At 36.1% G+C, this 27,827-nt stretch overlaps 1 protein-coding gene across 8 annotated transcripts in view; it reads left to right on the top strand.

Annotated features, from left to right (window-relative positions):
• Positions 1-27,438, top strand: part of ACAP2 (ArfGAP with coiled-coil, ankyrin repeat and PH domains 2) — a 161,993-nt gene extending 134,555 nt beyond the window's left edge. For 4 of the 8 annotated variants that reach the window (XM_074404760.1, XM_074404756.1, XM_074404758.1 and 1 more), the window contains 11 exons: positions 1,892-2,100; positions 2,433-2,502; positions 5,589-5,680; positions 6,860-7,044; positions 7,452-7,556; positions 7,941-8,033; positions 9,983-10,170; positions 10,614-10,723; positions 12,790-12,900; positions 16,444-16,505; positions 22,569-27,438. In XM_074404760.1, the coding sequence (XP_074260861.1) occupies positions 1,892-2,100; positions 2,433-2,502; positions 5,589-5,680; positions 6,860-7,044; positions 7,452-7,556; positions 7,941-8,033; positions 9,983-10,170; positions 10,614-10,723; positions 12,790-12,900; positions 16,444-16,505; positions 22,569-22,669 (1,326 nt within the window). In that variant the 3' untranslated portion in view covers positions 22,670-27,438. Of the gene's footprint in view, positions 1-1,891; positions 2,101-2,432; positions 2,503-5,588; positions 5,681-6,859; positions 7,045-7,451; positions 7,557-7,940; positions 8,034-9,982; positions 10,171-10,613; positions 10,724-12,789; positions 12,901-16,443; positions 22,379-22,568 lie in introns of all 8 variants that reach the window. The other 4 variants (XR_012518877.1, XR_012518876.1, XM_003927041.4 and 1 more) reach the window with 2 other exon arrangements.
• Positions 27,439-27,827: the final 389 nt, after the last annotated feature.

The raw sequence follows: 27,827 nt of genomic DNA, 5'->3' as shown, positions 1-27,827 counted from the left end.
CTACTTTGCTGACTTCCTCTCCCTACTCGGGCTTCTGTTTTTCTTGCTGAGCTGCCTCCCTATACAGACATGCTCCTTACCCTGCTTGGATCCAACAGCCTGCATATGGTTATGCTTCTTTGTCGGCATGTTTCCCATCTAGCTTGCTCCTCCCAAGAATACTGAGTATACACACTTACCTTGCATGGTCCTATCTAATGGCTGTTGAATAGGGTTTTCAGGAAGGGTAAGACAAGTGCTAAATTTTATTTATATTGATTCTGTACTAACATACTGGCTTTTTAAGGTTGAAATGTTTTTATTATTTATTTATTTAGAGATGAAGTCTCACTCCATTGCCCAGGCTGGATTGCTGTGGTGCCATCTGGGCTCACTGCAATCTCCATCTCCCAGGTTCAAGTGATTCTCCTGCCTCAGCCTCCCAAGTAGCTGGGACCACCCACGCCTGGCTAATTTTATTTGCATTTTTAGTAGAGATGCGGTTTCACCATATTGGCCAGGCTGCTCTTGAACTCCTGACCTTGTGATCCACCCGTCTTAGCCTCCCAAAGTACTGAGATTAGAGGCGTGAGCCACTGCACCTGGCCTGAGATGTTTTTAAACCAGAAGACTTTTTATAGACCATATCTGTCGTTGTTTAGGATCTAGGTACCATATCTTTGTATTTGGTCATTATGGCCATGTGGCGGGGTGTGGGGAGACAGAGTCTTGCTCTGTTTCCCAGGCTGGAATGCAGTGATGTGATCATAATTCACTGCAGCCTTGACCTCCTGGGCTCAAGCAATGCTCCCGCCTCAGCGCCCTGAGTATCTGGGATTACAGGTATGTACCACCATCCCTAGCTAGTTTGTATGTATGTATGTATTTACGTATTTATGATGGAGGCTCATTCTGTAACCCAGGCTGGAGTGCAGTGGCATAATCTTGGTTCACGGCAACCTCCGCCTCCCAGGTTTAAGTGATTCTCCTTTCTCAGCCTCCTTAGTAGCTGGGATCACAGGTGTGCACTACCACACCCAACTATTGTTTTTGTATTTTTAGTAGAGACAGGGTTTCACCATGTTGGCCAGGCTGGTCTTAAACTCCTGGCTTAAAGTGATCCACCCGCCTCAGCCTCCCAGAATGTTGGGATTACAGGCATGAGCCACTGTACCCAGACGTATTATTTTTTAGAGACAGGTTCTTGTTATGTTGCCCAGACTGATCTTGAACACCTGGACCCAAGTGATCTTCCCGCTTCAACTTCCTAAAGTGTTAGGATTACAGGTGTAAGACACCGCACTCAGCCAAAAAAATTAACTTTTTGTTAATCAGCCATCTTTTGCTTTTCTCTTCTTTTACCTAATATCCCTTGAAGTTTTAAACATTGTATGTTCTATTTTTGATTTACACTGTTGTTATAATTATGTAGTTGATCTCTTCTTTAGTATTTATATAAGCTTATACCTTTCCTAGTTACTCACTGCAGTAATTAAAATAACTTACTGTATCCTTGAGAGGTCTGAAAAAAGTTTATTGAACACCTTGGAAAAATGTGATATAAAACAATAATATTTCTTTCATTCTTGAGTTTTAATAATCACTTACCTATTTCCTCTCTCCCACCCTGCATGTTAAACTACTGTTCCCCTCTCTGTCCTCATTTTTTTGTACATATGTTCATTGTCATTTATTATACATGATTTTAAATGTTTACATGTTTTTCCCCACTATAATAAAAGTCCAGTGATAGAAGAACCTACATCTTTTTATCCTTGCATCTTTAGTGCCTAAATATTGCTTGGCTTTTGCCCATAACAGGCATTTATTGATTGGAAGCTTTAGTTTGGAGCATGTAGTATATTCCAATCTTTTTTTTTTTTTTTAAACATGTAATTCTTAATTCTTTTAGAAGCTGGATAAGAAATCATCTCCATCCACAGGAAGCCTAGATTCTGGAAATGAGTCAAAAGAGAAATTATTGAAAGGAGAAAGTGCGCTTCAGCGAGTACAGTGTATCCCTGGCAATGCCAGCTGTTGTGACTGTGGCCTGGCAGATCCACGGTGGGCCAGCATCAACCTGGGCATCACCTTGTGTATCGAGTGCTCTGGAATTCACCGGTGGGTAGGCCTGCCCAGGTTGAGAATTTATTCTTTTGGATAAAAAGAGAATTGAAGTGATGATGTTTCATTTGTTAGCTGGCTTTTTCCGCTTCTCTAACTTAGCACCAGTGTGTGTCTTTGTACCTTTAAAGAAGTGGTTAAAATCCTGGTTTTAAAAGCTTTTAAGGATTTTGGTTCATCATTCATTATTAAACAGAAGATCTGTTCTTATGTATGTGTGTTGAGGGCTTTATTAGAGCCTGTGTCACATTAAAAAACAATTTGCGCAAGTGTGCAAATAGAAACTTGATTGCTTTTTATATTAATGCAGTCGTCTTTTTTCCACTTAGGAGTCTTGGGGTTCATTTTTCGAAAGTACGATCTTTAACTTTAGACACTTGGGAGCCGGAACTTTTAAAGGTAAAAACATATTGCTTTAAAATATTTCATACGTTCACATAAAAGTGAAAGAATTTTAAGATTTCAGAATCTTGGTTTACAAATGTATGAGTTCTTCTTGGTAACAAGGTACGCTAACTAAATTGTATCGAAACACATCTGAAGCTATTTTGACAAATCTGGTGCTTCCATAATAAGTTTTAAAAATTGCTACGTTTATATATAGCACTCTTAACTTTGGGTTAGTTCACTCTTTTTTTTTTTTTTTTGCCTTGAGACACGGTCTTGCTCCCTTGCCCAGGCTATGTAGTGACGCCATCACAGCTTACTGCAGAAGGATCTGTCTGACACTATCACAGCTTACTGTCTAAGAAGGATCCTCCTACCTCAGGCTCCCGAGTAATTGGGACCATAGATGCATGCCACCCATGCCTGGCTGATTTTTGTGTTTTTGTGTAGAGGCAAGGTTTCACCATGTTGCCCACATTGGTCTTGTACTCCTGGGCTCAAGCAATCCATCTACTTCGGCCTCCCCAAATGCTGGAACTATAGGTGTGAGCCACTACCCTTGGTCCAGTTCAGATTCTATGCCTTAAGTTTAATTTTTTCTAATTATATAAGAGATCTATTGCCATACTAAGCTTCATAATGGATTGGTAAAGCTTTTGACACTATCGGGTTGTTTTAGCATAGGATGATTTGCAAGTTTACATTTGTCAGGTTAGGAGTCATCAAACCAAGTGATCCTTTTCCCCCCGTGTCTAAGAATTTATGTCTATGAAAATGTCATAAATAATTTTAGACCCCTATGGGTTTCTGATAAGATTTACAAAATTCAAAATAGTTAATAGTATAATCCTTTTAATTACTGCCATCTAGTTTACCATATTATAGAAAACAGATGAATTTAAGGGTTGGAGTATATACTCATTTATTTCTGTCTGAAAATTGTGGCTGGGTGCTGTGGCACACACCTGTAATCCCAGCAATTTGGGAGGCCGAGGTGGGCGGGTCACTTGAGGTCAGGAGTTTGAGACCAGCTTGGCTAACATGATGAAACCTTGTCTCTACTAAAAATACAAAAAATTAGCCAGGTGTGGTGGCACGCACCTGTAATCCCAGCTACTTGGGAGGTTGAGGCAGGAAAATTGCTTGGGATATTTTTTAAAAATTCCTTTTTTTTTTTTTTTTTTTTTTGGAGACAGAGTTTCACTGTCACCCAGGCTGTAGTGCAGTGGTGTGATCTTGGCTAACTGCAACCTCTACCTCCTGGGTTCAAGCGATTCTTCTGCCTCAGCCTCCTGAGTAATTTCTTTTTGTAGAGATGGGGTTTCACCATGTTGCCATGGCTAGTCTTGAACTCCTGGCCTCAAGTGATCCCCCTGCCTTGGCCTCCCAAAGTGCTGGGATTACAGCATGAGCCACCGCACCCAGCCAGTTTTTTCAAATCCTTAACCAACTTTCTTAGCATCAGTAATTGAAAAATCCTTTCTTTTCCCATCATTTTCTTATTTTTCCTTTGCCTTATATTAAATTGCTTGTAAATAAGGTTGGTTTCTGTATGCTACTAATCTTAGGCAGTGATGTCTCACATATTGTCTCACAGTACCAGTGCAGATTTTAAAGAAGACTTTATAATAATTAGTATCTTTACTTTAAAAATGAAAAATATGCTGTATAAAACGAGAAGTAATAATCGCTCAAAGAGGAATTAGCACATTTAAGATTTATAAAAGGTAGCTGGGCTATGGGACGAGGGGAAAGGAAGTGACAGGGAGAGATAATAGAGACAAGAAATGGACGTGACAGAAAAGGGATGTCACAGAAATAATGGGACCTCAAAAGGGCTCATGGTTAAGCAAAAGGAGAGAGGCCGGTGTGGTGGGTCACGCCTGTAATCCTAGCACTGTGGGAGGTTGAGGCAGGTAGATCACTTGAGGTCAGGAGTTGGAGACCATCCTGACCAACACGGTGAAACCCTTTCTCTACTAAAAATACAAAAACTAGCTGAACGTGGTGGTGGGCATCTGTAATCCCAATTACTCGAGAGGTTGAGGCAGGAGAACTGCTTGAACCTGGAATGTGGACGTTGCAGTGAGCCAAGATCATGCCACTGCATTCCACCCTGGGCGATAAGAGTGAGACTCTGTCTCAAGAAAAAGGAGAGAAAGGGAAACCATTCTCTGTTGCCTACCTAGTGTCCACTTTAAGACAGTGCCATTCCGAAACTTCACTCCTGTTGTTGGGTCCAGATAACATTTTAATCCTCTTGCTGTCTCATCCCAGGCCTTGCTGGCTCCCACCAGCTCACATGTCCCAACACTTTAACCTCTATTCTCTACATTCTGGTAATGCCATCTTTTAATGTATGTTAGTGTCGCTTTTACTTGATTATGATTTCCCAGGGAAATGGTTTGGGTGATCTGCATCTTGGTAAAAATGTTTGTTTTGTGGTCAAGTCTGGAATTGGGCATAACTAGAAGCAATAAGATTAGCCAAGAAGGTACAGATAAAATTTATTAGTGAGGCAAGGAGAGCTTGAACAGAATTAAAGAGGTAACAGATGGAAAGGAAAATCTGAAAGAATTTGGAATATATAACTAGGAATTGTTGTCTGAATACAGAACCCAACCCAAAGAGAGGTAAAAGTTTAAAAATAAATTCCAGAAAGTTGTACATTTGATAGATTTGCATATTTCTAGGAACTAGACGTGAAAACGGAAAAGAATATATACTTAATTTTTAACTTACTGTCCCAAGACTGGCTAGTACTTACTATACCTTACTGTATAGGAATGCTTTGTTGTCATACTTCTTGTCTTAGATATAGTAGTTGTGATATGTGACTAGGTAGATACATAGATATGTAGAGAGAATTACTCTGATGGGGGTGATAAATTTCTAGGGGAGGTAGTCTGGTGAAGAACAGCAAAGTGATAATATTACTAAGTTCTTGTCTCATTTTGTTTTAACATGAAACTTCTTTGTAGACTAAGCAACTGCAGAATATGCAAGAGAATTAGTTAACTGTACTTGCTTTAAGGACTTTCAAATTTTGGCTTATTTTAAGGTCTTTTTAGCTTATTTTTCTATTTTTCTGCTAATAGCTTATGTGTGAGTTGGGAAATGATGTTATAAATCGAGTTTATGAAGCTAACGTGGAAAAAATGGGAATAAAGAAACCACAACCAGGACAAAGGTACTATTTCAGTTGTCTTAATGTATGTAATACCTTTTCCCTCCTAATTAGGAATACAGCTATGATTTTATTTCACTGTAGTAATTGATATATAACACTGAGACAGTGTTTAGAAGCAGCCATTACTACTTTGTTCAAATGTGGCTCTTTCTTGGATATGTTAATTAGATAATTGTGTTGAACGGATAATCAGTAGTCTCCAGATTAGGGAGAATCTTAAAAACTGGGGATCTGCACAGGAATGTAGAAACCCTTAGTAGTTAGTTAAATTCGACCAAAGTTCTGTTCATGATAACATTTAAAAAGGGATAATTTAGTCATTAATGTCTCTAAGGATCAAGTTTCTGCTACCTACAGTGAATAATTTTACATTATTTATACTTAATTTAGCAAAGATTTGTTACTCACAGTTTATGCATAGCATTATGATATTGAAGAATTGAAGATGCAAAGTGTGCCTCTGGAAGGGGAGAGTACCTGATGGCTTGTGTTTAAAAGTATTGTTCCAGTTCTGTATAAGGAGGCTCATTGAATGAAGTGGCTAAGAGTTGGTACCGTCTCTACTAAAAATACAAAAATTAGCTGGACATGGTGGACACCTGTAATCCCAGCTACTCGGGAGGCTGAGGCAGGAGAATGGCTTGAACCTGGGAGGCGGATGTTGCAGTGAGCTGACATCATATATATAACAGATGTGGCATTTTATGATGGTATCATAAATCAGAAGTTTAAAATATATATTCTTAAATTAACAATGCCATGTTGTTTTAAAGTGGTCTTCTGAAAAATTGTGGCCAACAATATTGCCAGTTCAGTATGTGAAATTATTTCTTTGAGTAAAAATGAAAATAAAGTTACTTTCTATAAATTTTTACGTTTTTTTCTGGTGATGTTTTTGATTCTGCAAAAAGCATGAGAGGAGTATAGAAATGAATAGCACAGAAATTAGGAGAAGGGAAGAGTACCATGTTAATACTTGTGACTTTTTAGTTAGGTTATTTGTATTTTACTTGAGTGTGAAATCATAGTTCATTAAATATTTGAAAGGAAAACATATGTCACAGATTCAGTTTTAACTAGTATTACATTCAGTGACTTTGTTTGAATATATTCAATGTATATAATGGCTTTTTTGCTAAGAGATTAAACAAAACATCGTGACATTTTTATGTATACCAGACAGGAGAAGGAGGCATATATCAGAGCAAAATATGTGGAGAGGAAATTTGTGGATAAATCTTCTATATTATCATCGCCTCCTGAGCAGGAAAAAAAGTTTGTCTCTAAAAGTTCTGAAGAAAAGAGGCTGAGCATTTCTAAATTTGGGCCAGGTGACCAAGTCAGAGCATCTGCCCAAAGTTCAGGTATCACAAACTTTCTTACTGTGTCTATAACTATTTTCTTAAGCTCAAGTCACTTTTATAATCCCTGAACTAGTAGCCATTGTCAGTTTTTTAAATGTTAAAAACCTGTTCCCTTCTACATATTCTAAGGAAAACTGAATTTCTGTGTCTTTAAAACAGTTAAATTTGAACAGTGCCATGATATTTCACCTTTCTAGGTCATATGTATATTCTAAGGAATAAAACTGCTTAAAATGCAAGGGGAGATGGGAATTATAAACCTGTGATTCCAAAAGCCCTAAGTATCTGATTAACTACCTGATTTCCTTCCTATTTTTTCCTCCTAAATTTTTTCCCAGTAACGTTTCTTCCTGCCCTTTTCCCTTCTTATGGCCTGCTTTGTGCTTTGCTAACTTGCATGTCCCCAGTGATTGCTGTAAATAGCGACGAGGCCAGGCGGGAGTCTCTGTTTTGTCCTGATGAGCTAGATTCACTCTTCTCCTACTTTGATACTTCTTCAAAACTGCGTAGTAGTAAGTACTACTCTTGTGGAGCATTCCAAGTCTGTGCCAGTGGTCATTGTGCGGTGTGGCCATTTCTCTAGATGTTACCCATTGTCTCAGAATTACACGTTACTTACAGTCGTATAATAAATTAAGCTCTTACTACCCCTGACATATTAGGGGGTAATGAAGTGTGTTACAACTCTGAAAATAAGTTTATTTTCAGGTTTTGTGATTGATTTATATCTCAGTAAGCTAAGTGTTGAAAAAGGTTAAAATTATATTAAATGCATTCTACTCGTGGTGCCTGAGTTCATGTTGATGTGTAAGAGCTCATTTTAAAACCTTGTTTGTGGGAGATTGTTTTATAAATGGCATGAACTTTAATCATTAGTCAATTTTTCTTTAAAACAGTCAAAAGTAATGACAGTGGAATCCAGCAGAGCTCTGATGATGGAAGAGAATCTTTACCCTCCACAGTATCAGCCAATAGTTTATATGAGCCTGGTGAGTTCTGATGAAACTCAGTGTTACTGGTTTTGTTTGCTGAAAAACGCATGTGGTAAATGTCTACTCCATTAAATATTTTAAAGGAAGGAGTTAGTCTTTTAGAAGGTACTATGGGAAGAGTAATACTCTTTTTTTTTTTTTTTTTTTTTTTGAGACGGAGTTTTCGCTCTTGTTACCCAGGCTGGAGTGCAATGGCGCGATCTCGGCTCACTGCAACCTCCGCCTCCTGGGTTCAGGCAATTCTCCTGCCTCAGCCTCCTGAGTAGCTGGGATTACAGGCACGCGCCACCATGCCCAGCTAATTTTTAGTATTTTTTTAGTAGAGACGGGGTTTCACCATGTTGACCAGGTTGGTCTCTATCTCTCGACCTCTTGATCCACCCGCCTCGGCCTCCCAAAGTGCTGGGATTACAGGCTTGAGCCACCGCGCCCGGCCTGAGAAGAGTAATACTCTTAAATGAGAAAGCAACTATTTCTTCATATTTGGAAATTCTGTCCTAGTTACACATTGTTTATACATTTCTTTTTTTTTTTTTTTTTTTTTTGAGTCTTGCTATGTTGTTATGAGGCTACAATGCAATGGCGCCATCTTGGCTCACTGCAACTTCCACCTGGGTTCACGCAGTTCTCCCACTTAGCCTCCTGAGTAGCTAGCTGGGTTACAGGTATCTGCCACCACACCCAGCGAATTTTTGTATTTTTTAGTAGAGATGGTGTTTCACCATGTTGGCCAGGCTGGTCTTGAACTCCTGACCTCAAGTGATCCGCCTGCCTCAGCCTCCGAAAGTGCTGGGATTACAGGTATCAGCCAGCATGACTGACTCTTAGTTGTACATTCTTTCAAGCCTCATGGTTTGTGCTAAAAGTGCCTTACCAAATGCCAAGGATAATTTTTAATCCACATGAACTGTGTGTCTTTTTACCCTTTATCTTTCCTTGTGGCTATCCTATCAGGAGAAAGAGAACAGCAACCTCCTCCTCATTAGATTTTTGTTTTGACTTGTGCTTTATATCTTTATTCTCTCCTCCATGATTTCAGTGATTTTGATTCTGCAGAGTACTTGGGAGTAAGCACTCTTCAAAATTTGAAGTGCTTATAGTGCAAATTGGGATGGTACTAGACCATCCTAGGAATGAAGTGAGGTTTGGTCTAGTAGTAAAAGTTTTTATGGATTCTAGTAGTAAAAGTTTTTATGGATTCTTGCTGCTTCTTGAGTCCAGACATTTAGGAATATACTCAATTACTCAGTTTGAATCTAGTATAGAATAATTAATCTGTCCATTGGAGACTGGCAAGAACAGAAAGGCCTGGCATATCAGTTATAGTCTTTATGGGAGAAGGTTGAAAGTTGGGGAATATCTATGTGAAAATCTCCCATAAACTCTTTATGATAGGTTAATGGTTTCTTATAGCTTTATTTTTTTTTTAATTGGGATAAAATTTACCATCTTAACCTTTTTTTTTTTTTTTTTGGGAGACCAAGTCTCGCTCTATTGCCCAGGCTGGAGTGCACTGATACAATATTGGCTCACTGCAGCCTCCGCCTCCGGAGTTCAAGCGATGCTCCTGCTTCAGTCTCTTGGGTAGATGGGATTATAGGCACCCGCTATCACGCCTGGCTAATTTTTGTATTTTCAGTAGAGATGGAGTTTCACCATATTGGCCAGGCTGGCTTCAAACTCCTGACCTCAAGTGATCCACCCGCCTTGGCTTCTCAAAGTGCTGGGATGACAGGTGTGAGCCACCCACACACAGCCCATCTTAACCATTTTAAAGTGTACAGTTTAGTTGCGTTAAGTGTAGTGACATTATTGTGCTACCACTGCCGCCATTCATCGACAGAACTCTTTTTATCTTGCAAAACTGAAACTCTGCCTATTAAACAATTTTTTTCTTTCCCTGCCAAGAGCTCATTTTTAATGATGTATTTGTGTTTGCTTTTCAGAAGGAGAAAGGCAAGATTCTTCTGTGTTTATTGACTCTAAACATCTTAATCCAGGGCTTCAGCTTTATAGGGCTTCATATGAAAAAAATCTTCCTAAAATGGCTGAGGCTTTGGCTCACGGCGCAGATGTGAACTGGGCTAATTCCGAGGAAAACAAAGCAACACCACTTATTCAGGCTGTATTAGGGGTATGCATTTATACAATGACATTTTCAGTGACAATCAAATATTTTTAAAAAATCATGATACTTTCTGAACTGGCATGAGTATTATCTTTGCTTCAAGAGATCGGTTTGAAAATAGAAGGAGCCTCTGTGCTATTAATAGTAGTGGCTTCTGAGCATCACTTTGATTGTTTCAGCAGTTTTTTTGCAGTGGAAGAGAATTCTGATGATGAAAATACATAGTGTGTTTTGGTAGTTCACAAACTGCAAATGAATCTCTATTAGAAGCAGTTCTTGAGAAGAAAATATAATTTCTCTGCTTTGGCTGAGGAAATATTTTTTTCTTTTGGAGAGAATGAAATGGAAATGCTATTTGAGTAAAGAAAACTAATTGTTTTTAAAAAGAAATGTATTATTGTTTCTTGTTATTTGCTTTTGTATATAGTTATCCTCTTTTTTCCTTTAAGGGTTCTTTGGTGACATGTGAGTTCCTCCTACAGAATGGTGCTAATGTGAACCAAAGAGATGTCCAGGGGCGGGGACCATTGCACCATGCCACCGTCTTAGGGCACACAGGGTAACTGTAGTGCTTTCATATTTAAGGAGATTTTATTTGAAAAATTATTTTAAATTAATGTTTTAGTTTTTCTCAGGTGAATGTTTTTAGGTAGAGTTTGTAAAGAGATGTGTTCCGTGACTTATTTTGTCATGATGGAATTTGAAAGTTGAAAAAAATCTCATTTAGAAAAAGCTGCTGTTGGTTTTCAGTTATGAAAATTTCAAGGCCTACTTTGACCTTAACTTGTCATTAAATAGATCCATTTTAGTACTTCCTCTGTTACTGAAATTGTGGTGATTTTTGTCAGACAACTTAAGCCTATGTTTTTGTTTGTTTATGGATGTACATTTTTTCTATAATGTGCACAATAACCTATTTAAGGATAATTTTGTAACTTTGCATGTTTAGTTTTTCCACAGGATAGCTAAACTCAAATTCTAAACTAAATTCTTACTTTGGTTTATTGATGTTGTGTCTTTTGGAGTGATAGTAAGATTCACAGAACAATAAAGCCTTGAAAATGGACTTTCTATTATTAGAAAGTATAAATGAAAGAAAAATGCTGGCCTTACATGAAAAGTTTGTGTCTTAGACGATTGTTTCTTAATAAGACATCACAGGGTATCTGATTATTACGTGGAGATAAGCAACAAGCTCTTATTTAAAATGTTTTAAAATAGTGTCTTCATTTATTTAGAGACAGGGTCTCATGCTGTTGCCCAAGCTGGAGTGCAGTGGCATTATCATAGCTCACTACAGCCTTGCCCTGGTAGCTGGGGTTATAGGCATGAGCCACTGTGTCTGGCTATTTTTATTTTTTATTTTAGATTATTTATTATTATTATTTTGAGCTGTAGTCTTGCTCTGTTATCCAGGCTGGAGTGCAGTGGCAGCATCTCAGCTCACTGCAACCTCCGCCTCCTGGGATCAAGCTACTCTCTTGCCTCCGCCTCCTGGGTAACTGGGATTATAGGCGCACGCCACCACACCTGACTAATTTTTCTGTATTTTTAGTAGAAATGAGGTTTCATGTTGGGCAGGCTCGTTTTGAACTCCAGACCTCAGGTGATATGCCCACCTTGGCCTCCTGAAGTGCTGGGATTACAGGCGTGAGCCACCGTGCCTGGCCACGTCTGGCTATTTTTATCATGGCTTGTTTTCTTCTGTCAGCAAAGAGATTCAGTTCAATTACTTCATCATTAAAACTGTCTACACTTAAAAAAGGTAGTATTTAAGGTAGTACTTAACTTTGTATTTTCTTTTTTTAAGAGATAGGAGTCTCACTATATTGCTCAGGTTGGAGTGTAGTGGCTGTTCATAGGCACATTCATAGCTCACTACAGGCTTGAATTCCTGGGCTCAGGATCTTCATGCCTCAGCTCCCCAAGTGGCTGGGACTATAGGCATGCACCACCCCTTCTGGCTAAAGTTTTAATTTTTGTAGAGATAGGGTGTTGCTAAGGCTGGTCTCGAACTTCTGACTTCAAGTCATCCCCCTCCCTCAGCCTTCTGAGTAGATGAGATTATAGGTACTTGTCTAGCCATTATTTTCTTCTTAAACTATCAAAATTCTTTCCATTTTATTTCATAGAATCCATTTAGTCATTATTTCATATTTTAAAATTTTTCTCAGTTTATTCAAGTCATGAATATTTTTGAGTACAGCAAGCAGATTACTTCTCATTCTTTGCTCTTGTATTATCATTATTATGAAGTTTGCATTGCCTTGGCTTTCTTCATTTTCAAATAATGACCTTGTGTGATCTTTTTTTCATTTAGGTTTATAGATACCTGTGCAAATCTTTTTATAATATTTTTTGAGGGTAGGGACCACAACTTATATATCTACCATGCTATCTAATAGCACCAGATTAAGTAAGATAATGTATGCAAAAATACATTGAGACTTGTAAAATGTTGATCTTGATAAATATTTATTAGTAGTCAGTGTTCAATTAATATTTGTAGAATGAAGAATTTCCTAATGAAAATGTTATTTCTTTAGGTAATACTTTCTTAAAAGATGAATACTAATTTTTTTTTTCTTATTTGCAATATCTCAAAAATGCTGTTTTCTTAAACAGGCAGGTATGTTTATTCCTAAAACGCGGTGCCAATCAACATGCCACTGATGAAGAAGGGAAAGACCCTTTGAGCATAGCTGTGGAAGCAGCCAATGCTGATATAGTAACCTTGTAAGTATTTCTTTTGCACAACTATTTCCATATAGTGAATTATAGTTGTCTCTTGGTTATCCGCAGTGGATTGGTTCCAGGACCTTGTGGATACCAAAATCCACATATGCTCATGTCCCTTATATAAAATGGTATGTATCTACATATAACTTACACACCTCCTCCTATATACTTTGGCCAGGTGCAGTGGTTCATGCCTGTAATCTCAGCACTTTGGGAGGCTGAGGTGGGCGGATCACAAGGTTAGGATTTCAAGACCAGCCTGGCCAATATGGTGAAACCCTGTCTCTACTAAAAATAAATTAGCTGGGTGTGGTGGTGGGTACCTGTAGTCCCAGCGACTTCTGAGGCTGAGGCAGGAGAATCTCTTGACCTGGGAGGTGGAGGTTGCAGTGAACCTAGATTGCGCCACTGCACTCCAGCCTGGGCAACAACAGCAAAAAATAATAATAATCTCTACGTTACTTATTATACCCTAATACAATGGAAATGCTATGTGTATAGTTGTTAATACTATTTATTTTTTTATTTGCATGTATGTATGTATGTAGGTATGTATGTATTTTTTGAGACCCACTTTCTCTCTGTTGCCCAGGTTGGAGTGCACAATCTCAGCTCATTGCAATCTCTACCTCCCAGTTTTAAGTGATTCTCCTGCCTCAGCCTCTCTAAGATCTGGAATTACAGGCATGATCCACCACACCCTGCTAATTTTTGTGTTTTTAGTAGAGATAGGGATTTTGGCCAGGCTGGCCTCAAACTAACCTCAAGTGATCCGCCCACCTTGGCCTCCCAAAATGCTGTGATTACAGGTGTGAGCCACTGTGCCTAGCAATTATTAGTATTTTTAAATTGTTGTATGGTTATTTTGTATTGCCTTTTTCCCCCTGAATATTTTCCATTGGTAATGGGTTGAAACTGCAGATAAGGACAGCCAACTATACTTGAATGAAGTGTTAAATGAACTTTGAAGATGGTTGGTATTTACTATGTGCCCTGTACTTTTCTAAACACATTAAATGTATGAAGCAGTTTAAATGCATGAACTTATTTGGTTCTCACAACACTATGAGAAAGATATTAGTATTGTCTTCATTTTATAGAAAAAGAAGCCAAGCCATAGATAATCTGAAATGTTAGTAAGTGGTGGAGTTGAGATTTGAATCCAAGAATTGTGACTCTAAAACCCATGTATTTAGCCATTTGTACTATTCTGCCCGATATAGGAACAGAAAACCAGTGACTTCTCCAAAGTGGTTTCTTTAACTCTTTGTATAGTACTAGGGCAGAGGTTGGGATTGTTAGAGAAACAAATAATTATTCCACTACCTTGAGAATTAGAGGATTCTCTAATTCTGTAGGCAGGACAGCTGCATTGATGTTAGTAATTTGTGAAGTTCCATTACCTTTAGGCAGTGGTAGGAATTTGTGCTTGTTTTTGAAAAGTATTGTTCACATAAAGCTGGGTGCTCCCACCTATGATTTAAGCTACCCAGGAGGCTGATGTGGGAGGGTTGCTTCAGCCCAGAAGCTGGAGAAAAACCTGGGCAACATAGCGGGATCCTGTCCCTACAAAAAGTTAAAAATTAGCCAGCTGTGGTGGCACATGCTTGTAATCCTAGCTACTTGGGAGGACAAATGAGACCCTGCCTCCCAAAAAAAAAAAATTATTTACATGAATACTTGATTAATTTTTAGATAAAAATGCATGCTTTTGAATGTTTGAAAAAAATTTAATGTGATCTTTTAAAGAATTTTGAGGTCTTAATTTGATTTTCATCTCAGATGAAAGAAGTTTGTTACACATGGAATTCAGAAAATTAATCATGACTAGCCAGGCGCAGTGGCTCACGCCTGTAATCCCAGCGCTTTGGGAGGCCGAGGTGGGCAGATCACGAGATCAGGAGTTTGAGACCAGCCTGACCAACATGGTGAAACCCTGTCTCTACTAAAAATGCAAAAATTAGCCTAGCGTGGTGGCATGTGCCTGTAATCCCAGCCACAACAGGAGGCTGAGGGCAGGAGAATTGCTTGAACCCAGGAGGTGGAGGTTGCAGTGAGCCGAGATTGTGCCATTGCAGTGTAGCCTGAGTGACAGAGTGAGACTCTGTCTCACAAACAAAACAAACAAACAAAAAAACCATCACTTATACTTCATTGTTGTGTAGGAAATCTCAAGCATATTTTGTGTTGCCACTTACTCATTTTAATCCGGGCTAAATGAGACCCATAATTGGTTATCCCCCATCATTGGAGAAGAAATAGGTCCATTCACACTCCTGAATCTCAAATGGCTTGTTGGCACTCCTGAGGTCCTACTGAGAACTTTTGACCTCTCATATGTCACCTCTGCCTGACTTCTGCCAAATAAAAAGCCAAAACAGAATGGCAAAACATACTTTCTCAGATCCTTTTCCCTTTGAAGGGGTGGTTGTTATTATGCAGGGTATTGCAGGAAAATCTGGAACTCTTAAATCCTTATAGATTTACAGTAGAAGAAAGATCAGTTATTAAAGATAGGAATGATATAGAGAAACAAGCCCTGCAGACAGTTTCCCAGGCAATTCCTATATAGCAGTGGACCCTTCCTTAAAAATAATGTGTTCTCAAATTGTCTAAATTTTCTCGTTTTACTTTGTGTGAATGCTTCAGTTTTACTTAAGAATTTTTATAAGTAAGCGTCCTCTGTAAAAATCCAAATGCCACAGGACAATTTGTGGAACTATTGTTAATACACACAGCTGTCAAGAGAGGAGATGAAGGGAATTGTGGAACTTTGAAGATTGGAAAAGTTGATGTCACATGCTGTAGTTGTCAGAACATTTCAGAAGAGGGTGATGGAGGTTTGAGAATGCAGTGGAAATTTGGTGGCTCAGAAGGACAGACAAGGAATACAGAGTAGGAGAGGGATACCAAACATAATATTTGCCTATTTAAAAATGTTGCTTAAAGGAAATACTTCTTAATCTAGTGCTACATGTCATCTGCTGCCAAGATGAACAACCTGAAAAAGAATGTATAAGTAATATGGTAATGTTGGAAAATTCTTGGTAACTCCTAGTCATTTATTATGACGTTTGTATGTCAAAATATATTTCCATTATTTAGAGGTGACACATGCTGTTTATATGTCTGGAACTACCTCACTTCAGGATGAGCCAGAGTGAACTTAGGACAGTGTCTCACTTCCACACTGTAGAAATAATAATTTCAACAGTTGGCAGTTAAAATTTGACAGGTTGCTGTAAGAGCCAGGAATTCTTAGGTGTCTGGTGGAAGCAAGCCACTAGAGGTATTGCAGGGATGCTGCTGAAGTAGAGCTAAAATGTGCTAGTCAGAAAATTTGTATCATCCTTTCTCATGAGAATTGTATCAAGGTGAGATAGTTATTGTTGTACTTCTAATTACTGGGTCTGATAAACTAAAAGCCAGATTATTTTAATGGCAAATAAAAAACAATTACATTAGTGCACGTATTACCTGTTTATAGACTTTATGACACTTGTATAATGTCATCTAAAACATTATTTTATTGATTTTTAGGTTACGTTTAGCAAGAATGAATGAAGAGATGCGGGAATCAGAAGGACTGTATGGACAGCCAGGTCAATATTCTACTAATAACCATACTGAAATGCAGTATAAGAAATGCATTCAGGAATTTATCAGTTTACAACTGGAAGATTCATAGTTCTTTAGCAAACTAATGTGATACTATAGAGTTTTTATAACCTACTTGTAAGTTGTGAGTTGTTAGCTTTGTACTGTACTTAACTGAATCCTTGGGTGGCTAATCCCGGGCCTTTAAAAATTCCTAACTCTTCCTATGACAGTACACACTGACTTGCTCTATTTAGCTCTGGCTGCTGACCTCTTTATTTGCTGTACAGATGTCTTCCATATACATTCCAGTGAAGTGAATGGAATGGTAAAAAATTCTTTATATATTTACAGCAGCAAAATAGTTGTTTTCTTTTTGGAATTCTTTTTAGCTGTCAAGGGAATATAACAGAATTGTTTTCTTTTTGTTATTCAGGGAATTTCTATCAATTACGTTCAGGGAAAAAAAATCACCATGTGTCTGGCATATAAAAAGCCAGTATGGAAAATACCAAGAATAAGTTTACTGATGAGTTTTGTACTATAATCTAAAAATGAGTCGAAGATTTGAAATGAAATTTATCAGTAAGTGGAGAAGTCCATGATGTGAGTGGAGTGAGTTTGAAATGCTGAGGGAAAAGATCTCTTTTTATCTAAAGATAAAGCTTTGCCTCCAGGCAGTAGTACATTATCTGTTGGATAAGTAGAAGTATTTAGAACAATAGTTTTTGCACCAGATGGCAAAGTAGATTTATTCTATTTGAGAAATTTCAACTCATGATCACCTCAAATTTCATTTTGAGAAATTATCACCTTTGAATCAAGATATCAAGGAAGAAATATTGCTGATCAGATTCTTCTCTTTGATGAATACATTGATTAGACATTCTTCACAAAGAAGAGAGTAATTATTGGTTCTTTTGTTTCATGAATTTAAGTGTATGAATTACTCATCTGTCTTTTAAATTTATATACATATTAGTAAAAAATTTCATGAATTCATGACTATAATACTCGAGATTGTTCAGTTTGCAATGAATAGGTTTGGTTTTTTAAAAAATGAATATTGACACATTATTTTTAAAGTGACCTGGTAATATCTCTTCTTCTTGTTCAGATACATTTTGAAATTTCTGTACTTCAGCCATTTGTTTTAACAGATTAATATATAATTAATGTGAGGCCATTCTTTCCTCAGAGAACCATATTTACAACTGCTTATTTTTGGCCTAATTTAATATGGAACAAGTAAGAACATTAAGAATAGAGGCACTTCAGCTAGATATTTCTAATCTAGGGTGTCCCACTTTAATCCTATGGATCATATACAATACTAGGCAACTCATGATGTTCCAAGATGCAAGAGTGCTGATTAAGGGTGAAGCTCTAGCATTAATTCTGGATTTCACCCATTTGTTTTAAACTTGAATGTTAGATTTTAAATAGGTTATAATTTTGTAACAGATATTCTTAACTGATAGTATTACTAGGCCATTTTTGAGGCCTTTGTGTTTAAGCACTTTAAAATAAAAGTTGTTTAAAGAATATGACCTGATATTTGTGAGAGAAGAGTGAACCTCAAGATTTTAAGTTAAACAATTATTTTCCCCCAGAAATTTTTAACTTCAGTGTTTGGTTAGCTGCTCTTTCCTTAAGGTGTTTACCGATGAAGTTTACCCAGCTTACTAGTCAGGTGGTCAGTGGTCGACTCTTTGGAGTTGGGAAGCTTGAAAGGAGAGGGCCTCTGAGTTCTTGCCACCTCTAGTTCCACCTGAATTGCTTGGGTTTCTGCTGCCATCATTTAGGAGCATTCAAATGTCTTTCACTGTCATTTTTGTTTGAGTTTACATATACGTAAACTTAAAATATACAAAAAAAGATTTTTCCAATTTGTTTTAATGAAAACTTGGATAAAAAGCCTCATTTTAAAACAAGCTTTCCTACCATTCTCACATTTTAATTTCTAGGTTAAAAAAAATAGATTAGAATTCTGGAAATAGTGTATCAGAATAAAATTGAGATTTTTCTGATCTATTTGAGGATCATCTTGAAAAGGATTAGGTTTTTAACTCATTCAGAGGGCTTAATATTTAAAGCAGGATAATTTTATGCTTAGACAGGGGGCATGGTGAAATGGCATAGCAATTGTTCTCTGGTTACTATTCTTTTCCTTTATGGATCTTTACAGAGCAGTTATGTTTGGCTCAGGCAGCTGTTCTTTGTTTTTCCTCTGGTTATCACTGTACATTTTTCTATGAAAGGCTTTGGTTGCTTGTTTTATTGGGATCCTTTTTTGGTTTTCTTAGCAATAGAATGAAAACCTCATTACTCTGGATAACTTTTAAATGCAGGTATTTTTTTATGTTTTGATAATGAAGAGCTCTACCCTTTAAAAGATTCAGAAATAATCTTTGGCAATCACTGATTTATTTCTAGGAAACCCCACTTGTGAACTTTCTATCTGTATAACCCTAAGGACCCGGGACTCCCTGCTTCTTGTGTGGTGTGATGTGAGAGCACACTTTTTTCTTTTTCCTTTTTTTTTTATAAAAAAGATGGAGTCTCCCTCTGTTGCCCAGGCTGGAGTACAGTGGTGCGATCTCTGTTCACTGCAACCTCTGCCTGCCGGGTTCAAGAGGTCCTTCTGCCTCAGCCTCCTGAGTAGCTGGGATTACAGACGTGCACCAACACACCTGGCTAATTGTTTTGTATTTTTAGTAGAGATGGGGTTTCATCAACTTGGTCAGGCTGGTCATAAACTCCAGACCTCAAATGATCCACCTGCCTCCTCGGCCTCCCAAAGTGCTGGGATTACAGGCATAAGCTACCGTGCCTGGCCCAAGCATACTTTTTTTCAAAAGAAGGTGTGCCTCTCTTTGACAGTCCCTATACACCTTAGGAGATATGGGTGTGTGAGGGAAACAGCATGCTTTTCTCTCAATTGTTGGAAACCAGTTCGGTGGTTCCCAGTCTCTGGCTTTGTGACTCTTCTTGATTGTTGGCAGGCTCTCAGCCAGTTGAGAATCATCACTGCTTTAGACACCCACTACTGGTTATGTGAGTATGTAGCAAGCACAAGCTGGGAATCACTGATCTAAGCAATTATGAAAGTAAGCTGTTACCAACCCAGAAGGGGTAAGGTCATGCATATGATGACCTGGGGGTGGGTGTCACATGCTGCCATCCCTTTGAGGGGACTACATTTCAAGAGCAAAAATAGCAAACTCTTGAATCATCATAACTGCTGTTGCGGTAGATATTCTGAGTACCAAAAATTAAAAATTAATTTAAATTTTCAGTGGAAACACAGCAGTCTGTATTTTAAAAACTCAGAGCTGTCCAGACACATAGAAAAGTTAACTCTCTGGAGGGAAATAGAATGTGGTTAAGTTTATGCCTAGTATTATAAATGTTGGATGATTAGTTGTTTACCATTTATAATAAATTGTTAAATGTATTTCTGGGAACATTCCATGGCAGCATATTCTGGGTTGTTGTTTATGTGTTCCAATGTAGACAAATTATATTTGCCTTGGCAAAAATTCTAAGTAATCAAAATTATATTTAAATATTTAAAAATCACATTGAAATTCAATTTGTGTTAGATGTATTAAGTATCTTAGTCACTATTGTTCTTGTAATGTTTGCTTTCAACAGCACATTTTGAGATCTAAGAAAGGTAGTACATTAACATTGTATTAATGTTTCCTTAGAAACTAAATGTTAACAAAAAGTTTTATGTGTGTATATGAAGGTGGCAACTTCCTTTTGTATTATATTAACACTTTTTAAATGTATTCAGTCAGTGAAACCAATGATTATTAGGGCACCTACACTTTTATTCAAGGAAGCATTTGAGTCTTATGATTTGTTTTGCATGGTACAATGGTTCTACTAAAATGTACTTGTGTAATAGGTACTAGATGATTTAAAAACAAAAACTGGGAAACCATTTTAAAAATTCCATAGCTTGTTATACAAAATATGCATTGCTAATAGTAGAAGCCATATATTGCCATTGTACTGTTGTACTACTTAACAGTGCTCATCTGGTGCTATCTGTAGACTATTTGGTATTAATGTCAGCTAGACCCTTCTTCCTATTTCTTCTTGAATGTATAATGTGTGCCTTTTAAGTTACTTCTAGTGTTGAATGGTAAAATCTTTGTGGTATTTTTGTATTATAATCTGCACTTTACACTTTCTTGAAAGTAAAATTCCAGACTATCCAGTTTAAAAAGTATTTTAAAAATATTTATAATGTTTACAATAAATATTTTAAATATTTCAATTCAACATCTAAAAATTAGAAAAAATACTTTATATGGTTTGTTGCTATTTAATGTTGCTCTCTTCTCTGTTTATTTTATATCTTTTAGAATGGTTAAGAATGAGAATAGCAATGTTTGTTTTTTGATGTGGAAGTAAACTTTCACGAAATCATGGATATAATTGGATTGTCTTACCAGTTCCAGTGTATCAACCTTTTATTTTAGTAATGTCCATATGAGTTAGATGTTACTCTCAGCAACCTGTTAATAATCACGTCTTGTTTTTTTCTTTTTAAAGTAGACTGATTAGGTTTAATAGATTGATTCAGGTCATGAATAAATTTCCAGGGCTAAATGAAAGCTATATAGAGATGTTAATAAGTTGCTTTTTACCTAAATATAAAAAGTGACTGAAAAGTATTAAAAATTTTTTATTGAAAGTCTTTGGTTATGCTGGTAGACCTCTTTACTAGATCTTTATTTCTATCCTCAACTTTTTTCTATTTCTCTAGCTTTTGATATGACACCTCTTGTCTCAAAAATCTCACTTTTTAAAAACTGACAAAACTTACTGCACTACTAACAAGTGTAGCAATGAGTTTGTTATAAGATGGATGCAAGGTATCTTACAGGAGATAATTATAAAACATGTTACAACAATAATAATCAAAAACAGTATTTTATGGTTGAAATCTTGAGAACAGAATTATGCCAAGCATTTGTATAAGGCTAGTGTGTAGCAGGAAGCATTCATGATCAATGATTTATCTTGAAAATAAGATTCCTTTTTCTGAGAGATTGATCTGTATGTGTGTGTATATTTAGTTTCTCATGACAAGAAAAGTGGTATTCAATTAGCTATAATATCAGTATCTATAATCTACTTCTTAACAAGCATATTTGTACATACACACATATGTTTATTTTTCTAATTTAACAGATGTTCTTGGTATTTTATTTGCATTTCGTCATAGCATTCTTGCTCATATGACCTAGAGTTAAACAAAAACCCAACTTTTAAATGCAAAACTATTATTTTAAAGCCATTTTCTAGGATTTTGTTGTTAATTTTTGTAGAGACATGGTCTTGCTGTGTTGCCCAGACTGGTCTTGAACTCCTGGCTTCAACCAGTTCTCCCCACCACCACCCCATAGCCTCCCAGAGTGTTGGGGTTATAGGCATGAGGCACTGCACCTGACCAGGTTTTTATTTTCTGAATTTAGTAAGCAGTGGATAAGGTGCATTAGTTTTAATTGTCTGTTAATGTTTGAGTAAAAAATTACTTTTTAATATGCTCTTTTAAATTAAATTCCTTTTAATTAAAAGATAGTATTGTTTTTCCCTACCTGATTATCAGTTTGTTTTGTTAATAACTTGAATCCATCCAAAATATTAGTATTTGGTTTTAGTCAATTTTTTTTGGCCCTGTTATCAAGGGAAATATTTATTTAAAGAAGGTCTCATTTACTATTCTTCATTTAGAATGACTTCCCCCCCCCATGTGTTAATAAATGTATTTCTTTACATTGCTTTAAAATACTTGCATCTTTGCTCTTTTCTAACTCTGAGCTTTCCTCTGTGGCTACATCTGAGGTGCTTTTTACAGGTACAGTTTTTTTTTTATTTCATTATATAATTTTTTAGCATTTATTTTTAGCTCTCTTTCTTCCAAAAATGCTCATCTGAACAAAATTTTAATGTAATGAATTATACAGTAGTTACTAGTCATAAATATGAATGTTATTTTATTAATACTTGTGTAAATGTTTAAAGTGTCTGTATTTTATTTCACACAGGTGATGAAACTTATCAGGACATATTTCGTGATTTTTCCCAAATGGCGTCCAATAATCCAGAGAAACTAAATCGTTTCCAGCAAGATTCACAGAAATTCTGAATATTTTTAAAAAGGAGAAAATATGGAATCTGGTTACCCCTTAATGTATACAGCTAAAAATTCACAAATTTTTACTGCTTTAATTCTACTTAATTTTGGTAGATATTGAATGGCTTGGAAAAAGGTACCCATTTAACAGATTTGTAAATTAAAACATAGCTATCTAGTAGTTGGGAGAGGAACCTAGTTAAGGACCTCTTTTATTTAAAAAATAATAATAAGCCTGTTTAAAGGGCTATTTTTATAGATAAAAGTTCAGTCTAGATTTTGGCCATGTCTACGTTACAGGATGCTGGGAGGTCAGACAAAAATGATTCTTTTGCCAATGGGTAGTAGCATTGATGTTTTTCTTCCCCATGTATCTTGCCAAGGATCATTCAGTCAAGCATGTCTTCATCAGTGGAATCCAACTGTCCTGCCTGCCTCAAGAATATGTCTTTTCTTTAGCTTCCCTGATGATTTTTGGTGGTTCAGAAATAGGTGTGTGTGTTTACGTGTGTTTGGTAACCTAGCTATCATACACATAAATATATGATTTATTAGAACTAAAGAATGTGTTTTCCTCATTTGTTCCTAAGTGCGGTTATACTCCTTAGATGACAGGTTATTGTCCAGTACTTTAATATATGTATGTATAATGGCTGTACAGGTAGACCATAATTGAGTCCTTTAGAATTACTCTATTTTATGCAGCAAAAAGCAGCTTTTTTTTTTTTTTTTTTTTTTAAATTACAAAATCCCAGTTCAAAATGTGTAGCTCTTCATTGTTGGGTTGATTTCCTAAAACCTCGACAAATGTATTGATGTAATAAAACTGTTTTAAAGGTTACTTCAATGTTGCAAAATTATGCTTTCATCAAAAGTTAGCTTTAAAGGAAAAATCGATTTATAAAATAATGTGGGACATTTTTGTCTTTGAAATTTGTTCTTTTAAAGATGCAGTTTTGCTGTTGCTCCCAGGGAAAGAAAAATCTCTATACAAAGGAGAAAAAGTACCCCATTTATTTTTAGTTAATATTAAAATATATAGCAATAAATGGCTGTTTATTTTTTTCTATATCTATTTTGTGTACTTGTACACAGTGTACATTCTTTTAAATTATATCATGTATATAGCTTTACTATTCGGTTACATGAATCATAGACCCCTGAATTCCAAAATATTATGGATAAACATATTTACCATTTATATGCTACAAATTAGTCTGGGTCCATCTTTGAAATGATTTATCAAGTATAAAATAATTAATTTGCCTTTTTTTTTTGAGACATGAGTCTCTCTCTGTCACCCAGGCTGGGGTACAGTGGCAAAATCTCGGCTCACTGCAGCTTCCTTCCCCCAGGTTTAAGCAATTCTCATGCCTAAGCCTCCTAAATAGCTGGGACTATAGGCACCCACCACCATGCCCAGCTAATTTTTGTATTTTTGGTAGAGACAGAGGTTTCACCATTTTGGCCAGGCTGGTCTCGAACTTCCCTCAGGTTATCTGCTCAAAGTGCTGGTATTACAGGTGTGAGCACCTGTGCCTGGTTTAATTTGCCTATTGATTCCTTTCCATTATTGTCAACAATTAAGTTTAATCTTCTTTTAGAAATTATATATAAATGATGATATTATTGATACTCTTTCTAAATAAGAGGTTTTTAAATCCATAACAGTTTTATGTATCCAACTATATATAAATTTTCTAACATTTCCCAATAACTAGTTTTATAAATTGATTAGACATCAAATCAGAATCTAGCCAAGCAGGAGTTATATTGAAATAAGTTTACATCACAGAAAAGGTTCCATAATTCGGCCAAATTGCATGCATGTAATGCTTATATAGCAATTAGTCACTATATGTTGGATAAGGATAAAAATGTATTTGTGAATTATTTCTGAGGAAATGCTAACTTCCACAGCATTGTATTTAATTATAACAATAACAGGAACATTAAATCTTTCCTGTTTCACCTCAAAGCCATAGGTCATCTGGCTTTTAGGCACCTTAACTAAAGGCAAAAATCTGATTTGTAGTTTTATTAGAGTATACCTTGAAATTATTTGACCAAGAAACTCAAAGAAAAGAAGTATGTTAAAAAGAAAGAAAAGAGAAAACCTCACTTTTTCTTTATAGCGTCCATTCCTGTTTTAAACCCAGGACTTCATTCCTAAAGATCCTGACCTTTATCTAGGAAGTCTAGGCAGTTTTCTTGTTGGATCTGGCCATGGTGCTTCAGATCACCTCTGGAATCTCTGTGGTTGTGAAGGCAATTGTTTGACACTCTTACCTCCTGTGGGTTGAGTCATGAATTGTTAATGTGGCAGTAATTAGTATCTACTTAAATTTAGTGGTTAGAAATGCATTTGAAGTGCCCTAAAGATGATTATAGTTCGAAATATCTTCAGAGAAAGCAAACTTTTTAATATTGCAGGGAGGCTGGCAATACAAAAATACATTTCTATGGCTTGATTTCTTGAATGTGTTGAGACACATTTGGACTATATTTGGCAGAAAGAATGGAGTAAACAGCAAGGCTCTTAAATTAATAAGTTACAAGGTAGTTGGCTCTTAGGTGAATTTAGGCATGTCAGCTAATAGCTTTTATATGGTATGTAACAAATATGAGTTATGCTGTGATTCAGTGCATTATAAGAAATCATAGTATAGGCCGGGTGTGGTGGTTCACGCCTGTAATCCTAGCACTTTGGGAGGCCAAGGTGGGTGGATCACCTGAGGTTAGGAGTTCAAGACCAGCCTGGCCGTCATGGTGAAACCCCATCTTTAAAAGAAAGAAAAAAAAAAAAAAAGAAATCATAGTATAAACAATGTTAATCGTTCTCTTGAGCTTCATCAGTCAATGTTATTGGCCTTTATTTTCTTTCCATAGCTTATCTGCTATTATCAGTTTCTTATTCCTTATTATTAATCTGTTAGCTCATTATCATTAGCTTACTAACTTAAAAATTAGAGAAATATCAAAATAAGAATAGCAGCACTATGAAGAGTTAATAAAATGCAATTTCATGTTAGAAGAGAATAAAAGTAATTTAGCAGTTATTTGCAGTGCTTTATTGCAACATTTATTTATGTGCTTAAGATTTCTAAGATTTAAAAAATTACGTTTAATACAATCCTTAGAAATTCAGAAATACCCTGGTATTCACTAGATTATGGTGTTTGCCCAATTTTTACTGGTTTTCACTGTAGATTTTAATGAACTTTGAGTGTTTACTTTTCCAGACGTACAGATTTAATTTGGAATATGAACTTTGGTTCTTCATGAGTGCATTTTGAAAAAGAAAAAAATACACATTCAGAATCTGGCCAACTTAAGTTTGTATTTTAAAAATACTTTATGCATGTTAATGGTCACAGTAAATGAAATTGTGTTTTAAGACTAAATTTACTACCATTTTGAACAGTCAGACATTCCCAGATCATTCTTACATTGTCAGATAACAATTCTGTATAATATCACTTTGGACCATGGACATGAGCTGGAAAATGGTATATTTTTGTAGATTGTATGTCCAGAATGAGTTTAGAACTGCATGATATAGTGGAAAGAGCACTGGACTAGTAGTCACTACCCTTTTTGGATTCAGGGTAGTGTGACTCAATTAAAATGAGTATAATGAAACAAGGCGAAAATATAAAAACATCCCTTTGTATACTATTTTGCTACTTACAGTGTACTTTGGCATTGCTTTATCTTACTGGTTTCTCACAATAGGATTTCTGAGATCTTAATCTAAGAGCTCCGAAACTGTCAACTTGTTTGATCCCAGGGTGCTGCTTTTGTTTTACAGAGTGAGCTCACTTGATTTTTTAGTTGATGGCATAGTTGGCATCATTTCCCAGGTCTGACTGACTCCTAGTCAGAGGCACTTTATTTGTATCATGAAATGATTTGAAATCATTGTAAAGCAGCAAAATCTGATAATGACTGCCAGCTTTCCTTGTGTTTTGATAACAAAGACTCCAAATATTCTAGAGAACCTGGATAAAAGTTGAAGGACTGGGTTGGGATTCGAAGGCATAAAATTGTAGGAAATCTTACATTTTTGCAATAACAAATATTTATGAAATCAAAACATTTAAATTTTTTAAAAGTAATTTTTAAAAGTAATTTTAATTCACCATATACTTATCAATTTCTTGATGCTTCTAAATGACGTCTAACAGATAAGGTTTTGTGGACGTATTTTTCTGTTTACATAAATTTATCCACTTAAAATGTGATAATGTGGGGACCTAACAAGGTTTGATTACATAAACTTCTTTGCATTGGTCTTTTCACTATCTTATTTGCTAAATTTTCTTACTTTTCTTCAACCTCCCCACTCTCCATTTTTTGGTTATTAAACAGGGAAAGCTTGCTACATTATAAAGATTGTTGGCAGCATTTATTTTACACAAATGCTAAAGGTTAACTTTTGGAAATGAACTACTTTTATATATGTGTTTGCTTGTGCTTTGTGATATTTCTGGATCATTCCAGTCATACAGACTTTTTACATGTAATATTTCTTTCTACCTGTGGAAAGGTATATTTTAAAGAATGTATAACCAACAGTCCATTTACTTTTTATTAGTATGTAGAGGATTTGTATCTAATTCATGAATGTAGTTTTAAAATAGTTTGTCATTGTAAATGGAGCAAAGTACATTATCTTTATTCTAAAATGTACATTATGTAAGAATTGTAAATATTCTTAAGTACTTTGTATGCCAAAAAATTACAGTAAGTCAATAAAAATCTCACCTCTGGCATAGTAACTTCATGCTCAGACTGACATTTTGTTGTGAACTACACTGTGAACATATCTGTCAGCAGCAGTTACTTTTAAGGTACTGGATTTCTTCCCAGCCCTTTCAAATCCACATTGATCCTGTTTGCTGGTTACTTCAATCAAGAAATCCATTTGAATTGTTTATGTGTCTAATTCTCTCTGTTCACAGAGCTATTGTGGCACCTAATTCATTGGCAAAAAGATAAAAGACTTTTTTCTGGGGTGGGGGTGCTTGCTCTAATTTTTTTGCCATTATGATTTGACATTAATGTTCCTAACCTATGTAACACATTCACATTTGATCCTTTTAGTAAACAGACATACACATGTTTGTCTTTGAATTGGAACTGAAGGAATGGAAGTTTGGAAAAAACT

Source organism: Saimiri boliviensis, chromosome 8, assembly GCF_048565385.1.
Source record: "Saimiri boliviensis isolate mSaiBol1 chromosome 8, mSaiBol1.pri, whole genome shotgun sequence".
NCBI lineage: Eukaryota > Metazoa > Chordata > Mammalia > Primates > Cebidae > Saimiri > Saimiri boliviensis.
This window is presented reverse-complemented; position numbering and strand designations above follow the sequence as displayed.